Source organism: Actinia tenebrosa, unplaced genomic scaffold, assembly GCF_029948245.1.
Source record: "Actinia tenebrosa isolate PJP-AT-01 unplaced genomic scaffold, QUT_ActTen_1.0 PGA_scaffold11__36_contigs__length_13525064, whole genome shotgun sequence".
NCBI lineage: Eukaryota > Metazoa > Cnidaria > Anthozoa > Actiniaria > Actiniidae > Actinia > Actinia tenebrosa.
The window spans coordinates 4,989,661-5,008,733 of record NW_028292571.1 but is presented as its reverse complement, the minus strand read 5'-3'; the positions used below and the strand labels follow the sequence as shown (position 1 = coordinate 5,008,733).

At 36.5% G+C, this 19,073-nt stretch overlaps 1 protein-coding gene across 5 annotated transcripts in view; it reads left to right on the top strand.

Moving 5' to 3' along the window:
* The window catches only part of LOC116307821 (methionine--tRNA ligase, cytoplasmic), a 28,933-nt gene that overhangs the window by 3,948 nt on the left and 5,912 nt on the right, over positions 1 to 19,073 (top strand). For 2 of the 5 annotated variants that reach the window (XM_089027670.1, XM_089027672.1), the window contains exons 2-23: positions 7,606 to 7,643; positions 8,245 to 8,303; positions 8,545 to 8,644; positions 8,905 to 9,033; positions 9,422 to 9,497; positions 9,993 to 10,102; positions 10,483 to 10,525; positions 11,337 to 11,362; positions 12,330 to 12,448; positions 12,664 to 12,780; positions 13,130 to 13,205; positions 13,490 to 13,617; positions 14,045 to 14,134; positions 14,384 to 14,435; positions 14,986 to 15,045; positions 15,697 to 15,771; positions 16,279 to 16,324; positions 16,425 to 16,581; positions 16,727 to 16,790; positions 17,038 to 17,155; positions 17,350 to 17,483; positions 18,097 to 18,176. In XM_089027670.1, the coding sequence (XP_088883796.1) occupies positions 7,606 to 7,643; positions 8,245 to 8,303; positions 8,545 to 8,644; positions 8,905 to 9,033; positions 9,422 to 9,497; positions 9,993 to 10,102; positions 10,483 to 10,525; positions 11,337 to 11,362; positions 12,330 to 12,448; positions 12,664 to 12,780; positions 13,130 to 13,205; positions 13,490 to 13,617; positions 14,045 to 14,134; positions 14,384 to 14,435; positions 14,986 to 15,045; positions 15,697 to 15,771; positions 16,279 to 16,324; positions 16,425 to 16,581; positions 16,727 to 16,790; positions 17,038 to 17,155; positions 17,350 to 17,483; positions 18,097 to 18,176 (1,897 nt within the window). Of the gene's footprint in view, positions 1 to 838; positions 1,114 to 2,360; positions 2,571 to 5,329; positions 5,566 to 7,605; positions 7,644 to 8,244; positions 8,304 to 8,544; positions 8,645 to 8,904; positions 9,034 to 9,421; positions 9,498 to 9,992; positions 10,103 to 10,482; positions 10,526 to 11,336; positions 11,363 to 12,329; positions 12,449 to 12,663; positions 12,781 to 13,129; positions 13,206 to 13,489; positions 13,618 to 14,044; positions 14,135 to 14,383; positions 14,436 to 14,985; positions 15,046 to 15,696; positions 15,772 to 16,278; positions 16,325 to 16,424; positions 16,582 to 16,726; positions 16,791 to 17,037; positions 17,156 to 17,349; positions 17,484 to 18,096; positions 18,177 to 19,073 lie in introns of those variants that run through there. The other 3 variants (XM_089027671.1, XM_089027673.1, XM_089027669.1) reach the window with 3 other exon arrangements.

The following is a 19,073-nucleotide window of genomic DNA, read 5'->3' as shown; positions in this document are numbered from 1 at the left end:
TAGTTTCTCTGAGTTTGACAATATTTACCAAGGATATTCGTTGTCATAAACGATATTCAGTTTGGTGAGAATGTGACTATATATTTGGTTTAAAAATGAAAATAAAAATAAAAGTCACTTTTTGAGTTAGATTCTTGGCAATCAGCTGCATGTGAGCCTGCAATGTCAGCGGATTATATTACCCAGCAGCCTTCACGATCTATTTCATTTCCTCTTTCTCTTCCCGACCAGATTGCATCAGATGTTTGGGAGAGTCTGATAGATGATCCAGAATTGCAAAACCCAGCAGCCTTCACGATCTATTTCACTTCCTCTTTCTCTTTCCGACTAGATTGCATCAGATGTTTGGGAAGTCTGATAGATGATCCAGAATTGCAAAAGCTAGTTTCTCTGAGTTTGACATTAATTACTAAAGATATTCGTTCTCATAAATGATATTTTTGGTGAGAATGTGACTATATATTTGGTTTAAAAATGAAAATAAAATTGCCCTATTTCACTATGACTGCTTGTTTATGTGGGGGATAGAATCGCCAAATCCAATAGAAAATTCAACAAAATTTGATCATAGCGAAACAGTTTAATCTAAAATGGCCTGGTTTTCAGATATTATATGTGTTAATATGTACTAAAAAAAATTCGGAGCGTTTGCTGGCTATTCTACTTCTCTTCGTGAATTGATACGGATTTTAGAACAATTTTCGGTGAATTTGCGTTGATTTGACCCCCTCCGACGACCATGATCCTTTGCGTTTAAGCAATAGATTGTTTTGATGTGACTTTTTGAGTTAGATCCTTGGTAGTCAGCGACACGTGAGCCTCGATGGAAGCGGATTATATTACCCAGCAGCTTTCACGATATATTTCACTTCCTCTTTCTCTTTCCGACTAGATTGCAGCAGATGTTTGGGAAGTCAACAGGTATTTTACTTGGTAATTTACGGCGGTTAATCTAGGTTTTCTTTAGATTTTCAAGTTATCGAGGATACAGCTATAACATCAGTAGTGACATGAAGCTATATACTGATAAAGGAAATCCGAATCTGCTTCGGATTTTCGCCGCTAAGAATTTGTCTGGAGTCAGGCTGGACGTGCTTTACTTGAATCAAGAAGGTACGAACATATTTTCTTTCAATGGTATTTACTTTGGAATAAAGCTTTGAATTATTTTTCTTATACATAAAGTAAGTGTGGGATATTTTTTGAGATCGATGTTGAGCAATGGTGGAATCAGACAAGCCAAGAAATTGTCAACACACAAGACGCGAATGAAAAATCCAGCTTTGATCAGTTTTGTTTATGAAAGGTCGTTCTAGTTAATATTTTACAAGGTCGTTCAAGTTGATATTTTACAGGAACTATCGATAATATATGTATTTCAAGGATTTCACATGCCTCGAGCAGTAACTACAGCCGTTGAGAAACACAACAAACAAATTTTCTCTTCCTTCTGTACCCAAAACGAAATTCTTGAAAAACAGTTTTAGTTATAGTGGTGCTAAGCTATGGAATGCACTACCAGAGGAAATACGAAGCTGCAAATCGCTTACATCCTTTAAACGGAAATTGTAGATAGCATTCCTTTGGCATTAACTATCATTGGTTTTTCTTTAATAATCTAACATATTATACTTACATTAAGTTTTTTTATATTTTTTAAATCGTTCCTATTGCGGCACGCCCCCAATGGAAACCAGCATTTGTTGATTTAGGCTAGCGTGTGTGAATAAAGTTGACCTTACCTTACCTTATATATATTACATATATGACGGAAAGTGAGTGGACATGCCTTGGGTAGTAATGATGTAAAGAAAAGTGAAACTTCTTCAGGCATAAACGTTTTAATTTGTAGTTAGACGTTTCGTCGGTTAGGGATGTGCGTCGATTAACAATTGGCATTGTTTATATGACTCGATATCGAAATGGAAGTTATGATGAGAAAAGGTTCTCGCTTGAAGTACTAAGGTAAAATCGTGACAATAATCCAACCATACAAATGTAGATTACTCTGCCGATGCAGCCATTCATGACGTTGGGCCATTTTCAGCTATGTCACTTCCTCTTTGTCTTTGCGATTAGATTACATCAATGTTTGGGAAGTCTGATAGACGATCCAGAATTGCAAAAGCTAGTTTCTCTGAATTTGACATTATTTACTAAAGATATTCGTTCTCATAAACGATATTTGTGGTCAGAATGTGACTATATATTTGGTTTAAAAATGAAAATGAAAATGAAAGTCACTTTTTGAGTTAGATCCTTGGCAATCAGCTGCATGTGAGCCTGCAATGTCAGCGGATTATATTAACCAGCAGCTTTCACGATATATTTTACTTCCTCTTTCTCTTTCCGACTACAGATATTTAGGAAGTCAACAGGTATTTTACTTGGTAATTTACGGCGCTTAAACAAGGTTTTCTTTAGATTTTCAAGTTATCGAGGATACAGCTATAACATCAGTAGCGACATGAAGCTATATACTGATAAAGGAAATCCGAATCTGCTTCGGATTTTCGCCGCTAAGAATTTGTCTGGAGTCACTTTGGACGTGCTTTACTTGAATCAAGAAGGTACGAACATATTTTCTTTCAATGGTATTTACTTTAAAATAGAGCTTTAAATCAATTTGTTCATGCATAAAGTAAGTTTGGGATTTTTTTTTTGAGATCGATTATGAGCAATGGTGGAATCAGACAAGCCAAGAAATTGTCAACACACAAGACGCGAATGAAAAATCCAGCTTTGTTCATTTTTGTTTATGAAAGATCGTTCTAGTTAATATTTTGCAAGGTCGTTCAAGTTGATATTTTACAGAACTATCGATAATATATGTATATATGTATATATATATATATATATATATATATATATATATATATATATTATATATGACGGAAATGAGCGGACATGTGCCTGGAGTATTAATGATGTAAAGAAAAGTGAAACTTCTTCATGCATAAACGTTTTAATTTGTAGTTAGAAGTTTCGCCGGTTAGGGATGGGCGTCTATTAACAATTGGCATTGTTATGACTCGATATGGAAATGGAAGTTATGATGAGAAAAGGTTTGATTGTTCTCTCTTGAAGTACTAAGGTATAAGCGTGCCAATAATCCAACCAATCAAATGGAGATGACTCTGCCGATACAGCTGTTCATGATGTTGGGCGGTTTTCGGCTATTCATAGCTTCTATTATTTTTCTTACTCTCTGGCTTTTGGCATGTAGGATCTTCCACTGGATGTTTTGGCTTTGCAGTGGACTCACGTTGTGACTTTTGAGATGGTTGTAGACTATTATATATAGACCAATCGATGCCACGAACATCTGTGTCCTTCTATCCGAATCTAATAACAAAATATTACATTGATCGATGATCAATCGATGATCGATATTCATCGATTATCCGATATCAAATTTATATCAATCAACTAATTATATCGATTGCTATCGAGTCGTCGATTGGGTTTTCGATGATCGATTTCCATCGATTGCCTGTACCGGGAATCGCTCTATGTTAACAAATTGAACTGCTTTTGTGCAAAAGACCTGCAAGCTGTTTGACTGGAACTCTACTTGGTTCTGGATCACGCGAAACAACACGAGGCTTGTGCTCAGGCATGAGTAAGGAAGACCTGCATTCCTTTGATGAATTTGACTCTATTGGGATGAACAAATACAGATAATTGTACAGCTTTTTCGAATATATCGCAGTAATAATGCAGAGAATTTACCAAAGTCTTTGTTGACACATTTATGATATGTTGTACAACCAAAACCATGCACAAGGCAAAGATCAACACACTCGTTTAATAATGATAGCTGAACGAACGATAAACTGTTGAAGAAACTAATCAAAATTGCAAACAAAATAATGAACAAAAAACTTATCCTCACTGTAATTGATGTAAGTCCAAGACTTCTTGATTCTGAAAACGCATTTTTATCTATAGAGATTGCAATATAGCGTTCATGTTGTTTGGGATATTTTCTCTCGTTGTCTCCACAGGTAGCCCAAGCTTGGTTTCTGTGGTGTCATGTTATAAGAATATGTATGGGGATTCATCAAAAACTTCAATAAAATCATTGAAACGTGAAATAAAGCCTCGAAATTTTTCCCGATCATTGAGAAATAGCACTTCTTTCGCTCTGTGTGGTTATTTTTTGAATTTAGCCCGTTTTAAGGATTTTTTTTCCCCACCAGTAAGAAAAAATCCTTAAAACGGGCTAAATTCAAAAAATAACCACACAGAGCGAAAGAATTACCATTTCTCAATGATCGGGTAAAGTGTCGAGACTTTATTTCACGTTTCAATGATTTTATTGAAATTTTTGATGAATCCCCAAACATTTTCTTATAACGTGACACCACAGAAACCAAGCTTGGGCTACCTGTGTAGTCTCTCTCATCAGACTGCAGAGCAGACCGCAGACCGCCGAGCAGCGCAGGCTTACACACTTTCGACAGCGTCGATAGATAGACTGATAGATAGATAGAAAACCGAAACCCGGACTCGGCTTACCACAGGTAGCCCGAGTAAAAAGCTTTTAATAAAGTTTTCTGTGAGCAACTCTTTATTTTACGTACCTTGTATTAAAGTCTGCCGTGTGTCCAGTCAAAGTTCCACTGTTCAAGTCCCTGATAGATGATCCCGAGAATTGCAAAAGCTAGTTTCTCTGAGTTTGACAATATTTACCAAGGATATTCGTTGTCATAAACGATATTCAGTTTGGTGAGAATGTGACTATATACTTGGTTTAAAAATGAAAATAAAAAAAAAAGTCACATTTTGAGTTAGATTCTTGGCAATCAGCTGCATGTGAGCACGCAATGTCAGCGGATTATATTAACCATTAGCTTTCACGATCTATTTCACTTCCTCTTTCTTTTTGCGACTAGATTGCATCAGATGTTTGGGAATAGCTAGAAGTCTAATAGATAATCCAGAATTGCAAAAGCTAGTTTCTCTGAGTTTGACATTATTTACTAAATATATTCGTTCTCATAAACGATATTTGTGGTCAGAATATTTGGTTTAAACATGAAGTTACTTTTTGAAGCTGCATTGAGCCCGCAATGTCAGCGGATTATATTACCCAGCAGCCTTCACGATCTATTTCACTTCCTCTTTCTTTCTCTTTTTACTAAAGATATTCGTTCTCATAAACAATATTTTTGGTGAGAATGTGACTATATATTTGATTTAAAGATGAAAATAAAAATGAAAGTCACTTTTTGAGTTAGATCATTGGCAATCAGCTGCATGTGAGCCTGCAATGTCAGCGGATTATATTACCCAGCAGCTTTCACGATATATTTCACTTCCTCTTTCTCTTTCGGACTAGATTGCATCAGATGTTTGGGAGGTCAACAGGTATTTTATTTGGTAATTTACGGCGCTTAAACAAGGTTTTCTTTAGATTTTCAAGTTATCGAGGATACAGCTATAACATCAGTAGTGACATGAAGCTATATACTGATAAAGGAAATCCAAATTTGCTTCGGATTTTCGCTGCTAAGAATTTGTCTGGAGTCGCTTTGGACGTGCTTTACTTGAATCAAGGAGGTACGAACATATTTTCTTTCAATGGTATTTATCTTAAACTAAAGCTTTAAATTATTTTTTTCATGCATAAAGTAAATTTGGAATATTTTTTGAGATCGATGTTGAGCAATGGTGGGATCTGACAATTAAGCCAAAAAATTGTCAACACACAAGACGCGAATGAAAAATCTAGCTTTGATCATTTTTGTTTATGAAAGATCGTTCTAGTTAATATTTTAGAAGGTCGTTCAAGTTAATATTTTACAGAACTATCGATAATATATATATATCGATATTATATGTATATATAGATATCTATCTATCTATGACGGAAAGTGAGTGGACATGCCTGGGGTATTAATGTAAAGAAAAGTGAAACTTCTTCAGGCATAAACATTTAGATTTGTAGTTAGACGCTTTGCAGGTTAGGGATGGGTGTCAATTAACGATTGGCATTGTTATGACTTGATATGTAAATCGAGTCATGATGAGAAAAGGTTCATTGTACCCGCTTGAAGTACTAAGGTAAGGGCGTGACAATAATCCAACCAATCAAATAGAGATGACTCTACCGATGCAGCTGTTCATGACGTTAGGCGATTTTTGGATTTCCATAGCTTCTATTATTTTTCTTACACTGGATGTTTTGGCCTTGCAGTGGATTCACGTTGTGACTTTTGAGATGAGTATAGGCCGTTATAATCGATGATTGATAACAATTGATGACATTTGATGAAAATTGATACTAAATTAATATAAAGCAATGCGCCATCTTAAATCTTTGCTGTAGACAATAATTGATTGAAGTAAAAACTTCAGATGTAACAACAGATCGATCAACTCATAACGAATATAAAGAGAGTTAACGAAACTAAAATGCGATTCTAATCAGCTTCAGATGAATAGCTGACAGTGCGTCAAAACCCCAAATCATTGAGGTTTCAAGAGCCAAATTTAATTGCTCCATGAGAGTAGAACAAAAAAAGGTCATGCAACTGTTCTATTTACTGATCTTGAACAAAGGCAACCCCATATTCCATGATAAAATAATTATTTCCTTCTTCCGGGGTGCACGGACGTATATAAACATAATATTTAATCAGTCATTGTTGTAGTGTAACGATCAACCGTAAATACTAATCCAGGCAAGACAAAAGAAAAATGGGGACATATATATAAGTATATATATCCCATAAATGCCACAATTATATATATATATAATTAATATATAATCAGTATATTAATATATAATAAAATTAATAAAAATATTTAATGATAAATTGAATATTTATATATATATTTATATATAAATCTGGATGCTTGACTCAATACTGTCATTAGAGTGCTCGATGCAATAAGTTGCAGAGCTTGATAGTTTGTAGATAGATCAAATACAAGACTTCACTTTAGCTGTTACTCCGAGTTTCACGCTTATGCGATCATCAGACAGACTTTAATGTGATTAAAGTCTGTCTGAATACTGATGATCATGTATGCGTGAAACTCGGAGTAACAGCTTGTAATGTCTTGTATTTGATCTATCTACAATCAATATATATATATATATTATATATATTTGTGTATTAGGGATGGGAGGGATGGTTTTGGGAGTACAGTATTAGTATAATGATGATGATAATTCATGTATATTAATAGTATAACATATAAAATATAATAATATTCGTCTAGCATATCTTCCTCTTTCTTAGTTACAACAGTGTAACAACAGCTAGAGTTTTATATGAGGGGAGAGCCTGACTTATAAAGATCTAAATACTATACTTTTTGGTGTATATTCATAGCTCAAAGTGGTGGCCTATCAAATCCTGTTTAACCAGCAAGGCTATTCTTGGGGTGTTATGTCCCAGCTGCAAAGTTGGTTGATGATAAGAAAGCATTCCTCATTACCTTCTCTGTAATATTTATAACTCAAGGGGTTTTTAGTCATTTGATTGCACTCCAAGAATAGTTTGTGTTTTTGCACAGAATTGTTTCTTGTATATATTAATTATCATAAACACATAATATTGATACATAGAATATTTTGATTTCTCAAACCAGATCAACCAGGATTCAAATTTTCAGGATCTACCAGCAAGGTGAGTTGGAGGAATTGTATAATATGTTATAATTTATGGTATATATGCTAGGATGTTTGCACAATGGCATCATTTTACTGCAAGTACCAAAATGCTTTGCAGATTTCTTTTCTTATTCAAATTTGAATTGTCTATGTTCTATTGTCTAGAATAATAAGACAATTGGTGCTCAGGGTTTTCAATAGAAGCCAGCAACCGGCAGATTCTGCCGTCTACTCTTGCTAATTCAGCTGCCTACTGTACTTAGCCACTTCTCAATGTAATTGTAAATTTTGATGAAAGTTCTTTAAAGTTTGTTAAAATAAATTTTAACCCAATCTTTGTTGCTGTACTACGAAAACTGCAACGCAATCGAAACTATGACGTGAAGAGTGAGACTGGTGACAAGTATGCCTCGATTACATGCTCCAGTGATTTCCGGTTTACCACCTATTTTAATTCAACTGCCTGCCAAAAATTTTATTGAAAACCCTTGGTGCTTATTAATTGCGTAAAAGGAAAGTGTGCATGGGACTGATTTTGATAGTTGATGATATTTTCTTCTCCCATGCAGTCATAAATGAAAATAAAAATTATGATTATTATTGTGTATATCTTTTAGCTTCCTGCTCTTGAAGTGGAGGATGGAAACTACCTCTTCAGTCCCAATGCTATATGCAGGTAAATAAATTTTCCACTTGTGGTGTTATTAGAGCTTCTCAATTTGTGTCAAACAGTCTCGTACACCTCATATAATTCTAGCTATGTTCTATAAAAACCCACCCATCTCATGATTCCCTTGTAACTAGAGCTAATAATAATAATAAACCTTGTTGAAGTAAGATTCCAAACTAAAAAAATAATGCACCAATATACATGTATCTGCAATTCTAAATCTTTAATAATTATTGTGTGAACCTAGATATGTTTTCAAATCAAGCCAAACTCAAGCTGCAGCACAGGATGTTGAAAAACAGGCAGCTGTCGATCAGTGGATAGAATGGGAAAGCTTGTATTTACAGGTAAATTTATTTAAGAAATAGAAATTTGCTCACAAGCTATCTGCAGTAGTAGAGCGAACAGGAGTTGACAGCTAGAACACAAGAGAGAAAGCCAGTATCTATATTGTAGGAAGTGGACTTGTATGTGGCTGAACGGACTTTACAAACAGGAAGTGAAAACTCTTTAGAACTTGCAAAAAGAAAGTTTTTATGGTCAGGCACAGTGACCAAACACAGTCGTAAATCTATGTTGATCTTTAAGTGACTATTTATCATTTCAGCCTGCAGTAGAGTCACAAATTTTGTCCATTGCTCATAAATCAGCAACAAGTAGCGATCAGAAACAGTCCTTGCCTGAACTCCTTAAGAAGATAGATGAAAGTCTAAAGAAGCAGAAAAACCTATCAGGGGTAAGATAATAAACTCAAGTCTCAAGTCTTAATAATATGTACTTATTGACTGAATGGGAGGGCCGTACCGAAAGATATTTGCAAGCTTCCATGTGGATGTGAGTAGAAGTTGCTTGTTCATTCATTCCTGTAATTTGAGTGTTTTTTTGGGTTTCCTCTCTCTGCAAAAACCAAATTCTAAATCCCCAGTTATTCAGACCATAGAGATGCCTCTGCTAAATACCATCATTCGCTCATTCGTTTGTTTGTTTGTTTATTTTTTCATTCGTTCATTCCTTTCCATTCATTCTTATCTAATTTCTATAGAGATGCATCTGCTTAATCCCATTATTTATTCCTTCATTTTATTCATTTGTTTTATCTCATTTGTAATATAAATTTGCTTTAGGAAACTATTGGGCTTGCCGATGTTGTGGTGTGGGGCTCCCTCTTTCCTCTTACATCACAGCAACCAGAATTGATAGGTATTTTTAATTTACCAGATCAAAAACAGTTTTCCGTGTTTGATACTCTGATCAAAACACGGGAGATTTTGAGAGAACACCAGAGGAGCGTAGGAAACCACGATGCGTAGCGGAGTGGTTTCCAGCTTCTTGAGTGTTCTCCCAACATACCAAGTGTTTTGATCAGAGTATCAAACACGGAAAACTGTTTTTGATTTGTTTCATAAAATAACAAACAAAAGATCAAAAAAAAGCAAAGTATAAGTGAATTCTCCCTACGTGCCGTCTTATTCAAACTGACCAATGAGCGCGCGCGATAGATTAAAATCTGACAGTTGCAATACTCACGCGCGCTAAAATGACAATAGCATGTTTTGATACACTCATCAAACATGCCTAGCGCACGTATTATCTCAATTATTTTATAAATTCTTTTTCAAAATGGAAAATGTTCTAATATTTCCATCGTTTACAGTATAAAATATTGAAAATTCCCAATTTCATTATAAATCATAGGTTCTGAGTTTGAAAGTCTAAGAAAATGGCACTCAAATATCATCTCTCAAGAGGCTTTTAAAAATGGTGCACAAGAAGCAATGGGAGAAAGAGGACCTGCAGCATTTAAAGTAAGCAGTGCATTGACAGTACAGTAAGGCTTGATTACAGCTGGTTGGTCTTGTCAATAATTCTGCTCTATACCATGAATATCTCTTTACTATACTTACACTAAGAAGAGATAACTAGCTAAAAACTAGTGTGAGCTGCGTCGGTGTTTCTAATGAAACAATAATGATAAATGGGTAAATTTTATGCCGTGAAAAGATGAAAAAACTGACGTTTCGGACGCTAGTCCTTCATTAGAGTAAAAGAGAAAGAGGTGATAGAAAGGAGTGTTTATATACTGAGAACAAGACAAAAGACAAGTCTTGTTTTTTCATCTTTTCACAGTTTAAGATTTACCCTTTTATCACTATACTTACACTAAGGTCTGGCGCTGTTTTTTCAGGATTATTATCTGGCTCAGACTAGTAAAGAATCCAAGGAAAAAGGTCAGTGAGAACAGCTAATACACTTGTCTAATGAAAAAGTAATATATTATAGTAAAGAGTTGTCATCAATGACTGGGAATTATGCATGCAGTACAGCAACTTTAGCTCCTGAATGTTTCAGTTGTGATACTACAGTAACTATAACCTTTTTCAGCAATGATGGTCAATGATGGGCTAATAATTAATAGATACATAGATCACTATGAATGATTATTGACATATACATCACGGAAATAAATGTGTTCATCAACACTAATACACTCTTAATTGATGCATAATACAGCACACTACATGTGCAAGTAAAAGTGATTTAGTGATTTAGTTTCCATGGCAATTGGAATGATGACATAAAAGACCGAGTTTTAATACCAGCCTTGTAACTCCTTGTGGGTTATGGGACGGTATGATGGACACATCCTTGAAGCGATACACTATGTGTAACTGACCTCTTGCCTTGATCAGTAATAGCACTGAACACAATCCCAAAATTGGTGTCATAGGGTATGGGCCAACAGCATACTGACACTCTACTGCCACGTTATTGATACCCTAAATTGAAACCTGGCTAATTAGCCATTTCGAGGTCAAGGAAAAAGCCGGGTCGAATTCATGGTATTACAGTGCATTGTAGAACTATCTTACGGACAAAATAGACCCCATCTGTGAAATGTCCCCTAAAACAGCCCCACAATGCATCACAATGCCAACTCAACCCAGTTTTTCCTCAACCTCGGAACAACCAATAGCCGCCAGTATTCTACTGGTCATCATGTTGTTTTACATCAACACTGTACCGAAATCTGCCTTTCAGCTTCAAAGAATGAACCAACTGAGGAGGTATGTAAAATCTTTTTTAACTTGCTGCTATTGTATCTTATCCTTGCTATAAAAAAAAATAAAATAAAATGACTTAATTTAATGAGGGTGACATACATTACTGGTGACCCAGTAGTTTCCATTATGGCCCTCCTAAGATTAACAAACTGAAATGAAAGATTAAATGAACATGAAGCGTGTTAAGAATCCCAACTGGCAAGGAGGCAAACCAGTTGGCTATTTACAAGCATGGTCAAGAAACTGAATCTGAACTAATCAGGAATCAGAACAAATACAGTCTCAGCTAGTGGCCACAGCGGGACTCGAACCCAGCACCACCTAATTGCAAGACCGACGCTATGACCACTCGACCATGCTGCCTCCTGGCTGTCTGCCAGCTGCACACTGGAATTTGGTTTTTCATTGCCATCAATCAAAACTAATCAATCTAACCTAAAACTGACCTTTCATATTTTTGACTGGTGGCAGCAAAAAACCAAATTCCAGCATGCAGCTAGCAGCAACAGAGTTCGCATGTTTATGAAAATAGCAGTATCTGGTAAAAATATACTTCATGCCCAGCCAAGACGCATCAAAAGACAGTCAGCCAAATGTTGATTAACACCTGTTGGCTAATAATAAAATACATAATTAATTTAATATTCATATCCTAGTCTTCAAGTGGCATTGCTAACTGTAGAACAATTGAAGGGAGAGAGAGACTAAGGCTTGGAGAAGGATCTTCTGTCCTTCAAAAAACTTTTACAGTGTCTGCAACATTTTCTGTGGAAGCTAGAAACTGAAAACTGTAGCAAACCATCTAAAAGTAATAATAGAGCATAATAAAAAAGAATTCAAAAGCCACAAATTATAGTTTGTCATCTCTTCTTTATGTATAATTTAGTATCCTACTAAATTTAGTGTTCTTCCTGTCAGTAGATAAATGCAAGTCATTTAATCTTACTTCAAAACTTCTATTTACTTGCAGAATGGAGGGATCACCATTGCGAAAATACAAGCATCTGCTGATGAGATCAATAATGCTTTTGATGCTTGGACTCAAAGTGATTCTAAAATGCCTAAAGCTAGGAAACTCAGCAATCCAGTGTGAGTGAGATTGGCCTTCAATTCTGAGGTCAAATCAATCATTCAATATTATTGTAAAAATAAATATCTTATTTATCAGAACCTTGAAAATCACATTCATAAGTGAAGAAGCTCCCTGTTAAAACATGAATGTAAATAAATAAAATAAATAAATAGTAGATTTCCATAACAGACAATAGATATAATAATAAATAATAATAAATATTTCATATCAGATTGCCCATTGAAGGAGAGAAGAACTATCTCATTACCAGTGCTTTACCATACGTCAACAATGTACCTCATCTTGGGAATATCATTGGTTGTGTCCTCAGTGCTGATGTCTTTGCCAGGTATAGTGACAGACTCAGAATGGTCGACTTGCATTAGCAATGTCCCTACACCCTTTAAATCAAGGGCTGTATGAAAATGAACACTGGAATTGAAAAAAAAGCTCCTTCAGTTGATATTAGTAAGAATGCAGAGTTTCAGTGAGTTCATAATGTTGACTATAGGAAAAATGACATTAAATATAAAATTAAATATATTATAAGGATTTAAGATAATGGGTTGGCTAGCAAGCTCTTGTCATCCAGTGATTCCCCTCCCCCTCCCCCTCCCCCTCCCCAACCAGAATTGTAGCAGAAAACCTATTGAAGAGAATGTGGCAATGTAAAAAGATGGAATGATTTTGTTTTTCAGATATTGCAGGCTTCGTGGTTACAATACCCTTTACATTTGTGGCACAGATGAGTATGGAACAGCCACAGAGACAAAGGTAAAGTATAAGTTTTGACGAAAAAAGAAAATTCCCAAAAATAGACCTCTTGCAGCACGTCAGAACGGAGCTCAATTTGGAGGGCAAAGCAACTGTTTATCATTTTGTCAGTAGAAAGAAATTTCTCTTGTTTTGTTTTCCAAGTTGAGCTTCTTTCACGTCACATGCCAGTTTTCTATAGGAATGAGGCTATTCTCAATAAAACATGCAGCAACTGTACTATTTCTTTATTTCTTGTTTTTGGCTATGACTTATATATGCTCCGTAAACTTAATTTCCATCAGGCCCTGGAGGAAGGGATAACACCTCAAGAGATATGTGACAAGTACTTCAAGATCCATTCTGATGTCTATTCATGGTTTAATATTGACTTCGATTTCTTTGGTCGCACTTGCACTGAACAACAAACCAAGTAAGCTCAGCAGAAATATAAAATACGTTATTGCGGTTTTCAATATCCTTGGGAATCAAGGTTTGTGTAGCTCTCACCTCTTTCTGGCCTCAGCTTCAAATGTTAGTAGAATATTTTTTCTCTGAGTTCTCTGGTTTTCCTCCCTCCGCAATACCCAATTGATATGCTTAATTCCAAATCTGTGAGTTAGCTGTGCCCTAACTTCATTAGCCCAGTGGTTGTTTCAGGGTTCGATCTGTGAGTTAGCCGTACCCTGACTTTAACCAGCCCATAGGTTGTTTTGGGGTATCAATAAAATATGCATCTAGTATTTTAAAAATGCTTTGATTGGTGTCCACCAAAACCCTATTTTTTTGCAAATTGGTTTGATTCCACATGTGCTATTGAGAAGCATTTTAAAATACTGACAATGTATTCTCTGCTGCAGAATTTCACAGGACATTTTCTGGAGACTTCACGAGAGAGGTAATATCGTAGAAGATTCTATTAAACAGCTACAGTGCTTGGACTGTAAAAGGTATGTTCTCAGAGGTTGTTTAAGGGTATCGATAAAATTTAAATGCAGTTTTTTTTTTGATTGGATGAACAGAATCTCGTGCACTGTAACTCAAACAGCAGAGACACCAAAGGTCTTGACAGTTCTTATGTTCACTGTCCATCCCAGTTATGTCCAATGTGCATACTTCACATCCTTGTCAAATAAGTCTCATCAAACCGAATAGCAGTAACCAACTAATACCTATGTGTGTGTTTTAAATAATTTCAGGTTTCTAGCTGATCGCTTCGTAGAAGGCACTTGTCCATTTTGCAATTACCCGGTAAAACCATTTCTTCATTCAGTTTTGCTTTTGATGTTTTTTTAAAATTACCATGTTATGATAATTATTAATTATTTTTGTCATATCTACTACTGTATGATATGGTTCAGGATTTGTATGTTCATTATGGATTTTTTAAAACCTCCTTGTTTTACGGTGAACTACTTTGACGAAGAGGTGGCCATCTTAGATCACAAGGCATTGTGGGTTGTCCAGGGGTGCAAGTTACAATAATGTCCTCTTTTGACATTTAGGGTTCACAAAAGACAATCTTGACAAGATACAATCTTAAAAAATCGATAATCCCACAACTGAGGAAATTTCTCAAATATTGTTGGGTCATCATTTTAGCATCTTTAGCAACCCATAATGCCATGCAATTCAAGATGGTAACTGCATCGTTGAAGTAGTCCAGCTGTGGCCCTGGTTCCATGATCGAATTGGTATTTAGAAGTTGACAGTTCTGGTACACTTAAACTCTGCTCTAGTTCAGTTCATAAACCTACTGTTTGTCTTTATTATTGTCTTACCTCTACTGTTTATGGTGTAGGATGCACGTGGTGATCAATGTGACTCCTGTGGGAAACTGATCAATGCAATTGAATTAAAGGTCAGTAAGATGTTGCTTAAACTAGTAAGGATTCCAGACCACATGTCATTCCCAAAAGTATAGTTTCTTTGTATAACGGTTGTGCATGAGAAGACACATGCATGAATGTCTGAAAGAAAGAATCTCATTCTGAAGAGAATAACATTTGGTCTGAAGTGGGAGCTTTTTATGTCCAAGCTAAAGTGGTCTATTTGGAACAGACACACACCTGCATAAGCAACAGATTTGCAGCTCTTCTTTAACTGGTGTCAGTGAGGCAACTAAGGTAGTTGTGTGAAAACAAGGCACCTACAGAGTCTACAAATAGTACTCATACTTGTGATTCAAAAAAAAAGTATCGTGCTTTCAGGTTTAATCACTCTTTACCGTTATTCACTCACCATTCCAATTTACTGCCGTTAGCTATGAGCAATTTAATGTATCATTGTCGTCTAGTAATTATGTTATTGTAAGTGTGTGAGTGTGTGGGGCCTACCTCACCAGGACCTTGAGTCCGTTTGCCTGCCCCTCATCACGCTCAAACGTTAGCTTTTATATTTATTGTTTTGTTGTTGTTGTTGTATTTTTTGTTCTCCTTTGTAAGTCAAGCATGATGAAAGCCTATAAATAAATAAAAAAAGGAAAAAAATAAATAATTCCATTATTTTACAGAATCCTAAATGCAAAGTTTGTGGTGGAAAACCTGAAGCGAATTCCAGCAAACACTTGTTTTTAGATCTAGCTGAGGTAAGTTCATGTTCTACTTTACGACAACCTAAAAAGAATGAGGAAAAGGAAAAAATATATAAACGAAAAGACCAGAGATGTGCTAAACTTCAAGCATTTTTCTCTTGGCTTTAAACAAAATATAATTGGACATGTAAATTATGCTTTCATCAAGCTAATTTTTCTCGAAAAAAAAAGTTCGGGATTCAGACCCGTGATGTTTTGTTTTTCTTGTCAGACGCTCTATCCACTGAGGAGCTATAGATGCTTTGCACCATCACGTGATGGCAGCCATGACAGGAGGCAGGAACAATTGAATCTGGTCTAATCTGATTTACATGAGAAAAAGTTCTGTTTCCCAGGGGAATGAGACCTCTTGTCATGTCTGTCATCACGTGATGGTGCAAAGCTTCTTTACTGAAACTCATAGTGGTGAGTGGGGTCTAGATGGTATTTGACTGCTGTAATAATTTACCAAGGCATAAAACACCTAATAACTAACATGTCATTCACTTTCTTTCTTAAAAGCTTGAACCCACCTTGAAAGCTTGGGTTGAAAAGTCTTCAAACGAAGGTAACAATGACAAGGCTATTCTGTTCTGGGTTGAAATAAAGGCATTTTACTGTATATGACAATAGCTTTGCTAAGAAAACTAATCCAAATCTTAACTCAGGTTGCTGGTCATCAAACGCTCGTCAAATCACTCGAAGCTGGATCCAAGAGGGTCTCAAACCACGTTGTATCACCAGAGATCTTAAATGGGGCACACCTGTTCCCCTTGAGGGGTACACTGATAAGGTGTTTTATGTCTGGTTTGATGCACCTATTGGGTGAGTAGATCTCCTCTCCTCTCCTCTCCTCTCCTCTTTCCTTATTATCTCCAGCCATCTCCTTTTTTCCACATTGAATCATTAACCTGTCTCTCAAGGGCATATTATGGTTCGTTTTCTAAAGGTCTTCCTTCTTGATCCGCAGATACTTGTCCATCACAGCCAACTACACTGAACAATGGGAGAAATGGTGGAAAAATCCTCAACATGTAAGTGCTAGACAATCCATAATAAAAGACGTTTTTAGCTTCGTATGCAAATTTACCATTTCAAATCACATAACATTCCCTTGAGAATAATTGCTCTTTTATGATGAACATGTTAAGATATTTACACTCCCAAGAGTGGCTAAAAAGAGGCTATTCTCTTGTAAAATCGCCGAATATTTAGAACATTCTACTGCTCTGACTTACCTGCTAACTTGTTGCTATATTTCTGCATGATTTCGTTCTTCAGGTGGCTTCATACCAGTTCATGGCCAAGGATAATGTACCTTTCCATACTGTGGTCTTTCCCTGTACTTTGCTTGGTGCTGATGACAATTATACTTTACTGGACAGCATTAATGCTACAGGTATTGAAGGCAGCTTTCATTCGTCCATTCATGACATCAGACCATCCTCTTTTATTGCAGCCTCATCTTATCCTATCCATCCGTCCATCCATCTATCCATCCCATCCCATCCCATCCATCTTTCCACCCTTCATATCCAACGATTTATCTAAATTTGCTTAAATCTAGCGTCTTGTTCCATGTATTCCGTTTAGAATATCTGAATTATGAGGATGACAAGTTTTCTAAAAGCCGAGGTGTTGGTGTGTTCGGGGACGATGCAGAAGACTCTGGTATCCCAGCAGACATCTGGCGCTTCTACCTGCTGTACATCAGACCTGAAGGGCAGGTAAAAAATTTAACATTGGAACTTTTGCATTTCCACACCCGCAATAGACATTTTTACCTCTGGCGTAATGTTTTCTCATTTCAGACCACGTGTCCGTAATATAGAGATGTCCGTTATATAGAGGTGTCCGTAATATAGAGGTGTCCATAATATAGAGGTGTCCGTGATATGGAGATGTCCGTGATATGGAGGTGTCCGTAATATAGAGGTGTACGTGATATGGAGGTGTCCGTGATGTGGAGATGTCCGTAATATAGAGGTGTCCGTGATATAGAAGTGTCCAGTATATAGAGGTGTCCAGTATATAGAGGTGTCCGTAATATAGAGATGTCCGTAATATAGGTGTCCGTAATATAGAGGTGTCCGTAATATAGAGGTGTCCATAATAGAGTGCAAACAATTAATCCATGAAACACTAATTACTAAATAGTACAAAATAGTGCTATTTAAACAATCAAAAACAATGGAATTTGCAAGAAATTGTGCTATTTAGTATTTCTAAAGTTTCATGGTTATATTGCTTGCGCTCTATAGAGGTGTGTGTGATATAGAGATGTTCGAAAGGACTGTGCCTTTTTAATCCTCGTCTTTCTTTCTTTCTTTTTGTTTTCAGGACAGTGCCTTCAGTTGGTCAGACTTTGTCCTGAAAAACAATTCTGAACTTCTGAACAATCTTGGCAACTTTATCAACAGGTTAGTAACAAAAACGTCCTAAGACGAACTAAGTCATGTCTTATGCAATATGTTCCTGGAAAATATTTTAGTTCGCAAAGTTATTCACCAAAAAAAAAACTACAATTCAATCAGTGAGTTAGCCATGCTTCCCTGACTTAGATCAGCCCAGAGGTTACTTTAGGGTTCGATTTGTGAGTTAGCCATGCCCTGACTTGGATCAGCCCAGAGGTTACTTTAGGGTTCGATTTGTGAGTTAGCCATGCCCTGACTTAGATCAGCCCAGAGGTTGTTTCCGGGTTTGATTTGTGAGTTAGCCATGCCCTGACTTGGATCAGCCCAGAGGTTACTTTAGGGTTTGATTTGTGAGTTAGCCATGCCCTGACTTGGATCAGCCCAGAGGTTACTTTAGGGTTTGATTTGTGAGTTAGCCATGCCCTGACTTAGATCAGCCCACAGGTTGTTTCCGGGTTAGCCATGCCCTGACTTGGATCAGCCCAGAGGTTACTTTAGGGTTTAATTTGTGAGTTAGCCATGCCTTGACTTGGATCAGCCCAGAGGTTGTTTCAGGGTTCGATCTGTGAGTTAGCCATGCCTTGACTTGGATCAGCCCAGAGGTTACTTTAGGGTTTAATTTGTGAGTTAGCCATGCCGTGACTTTGATCAGCCCAGAGGTTGTTTAAGGGTTCGATCTGTGAGTTAGCCATGCCTTGACTTGGATCAGCCCAGAGGTTACTTTAGGGTTTAATTTGTGAGTTAGCCATGCCTTGACTTGGATCAGCCCAGAGGTTACTTTAGGGTTTAATTTGTGAGTTAGCCATGCCTTGACTTGGATCAGCCCAGAGGTTGTTTCAGGGTTCGATCTGTGAGTTAGCCATGCCCTGACTTGGATCAGCCCAAAGGTTGTTTCAGGGTTCG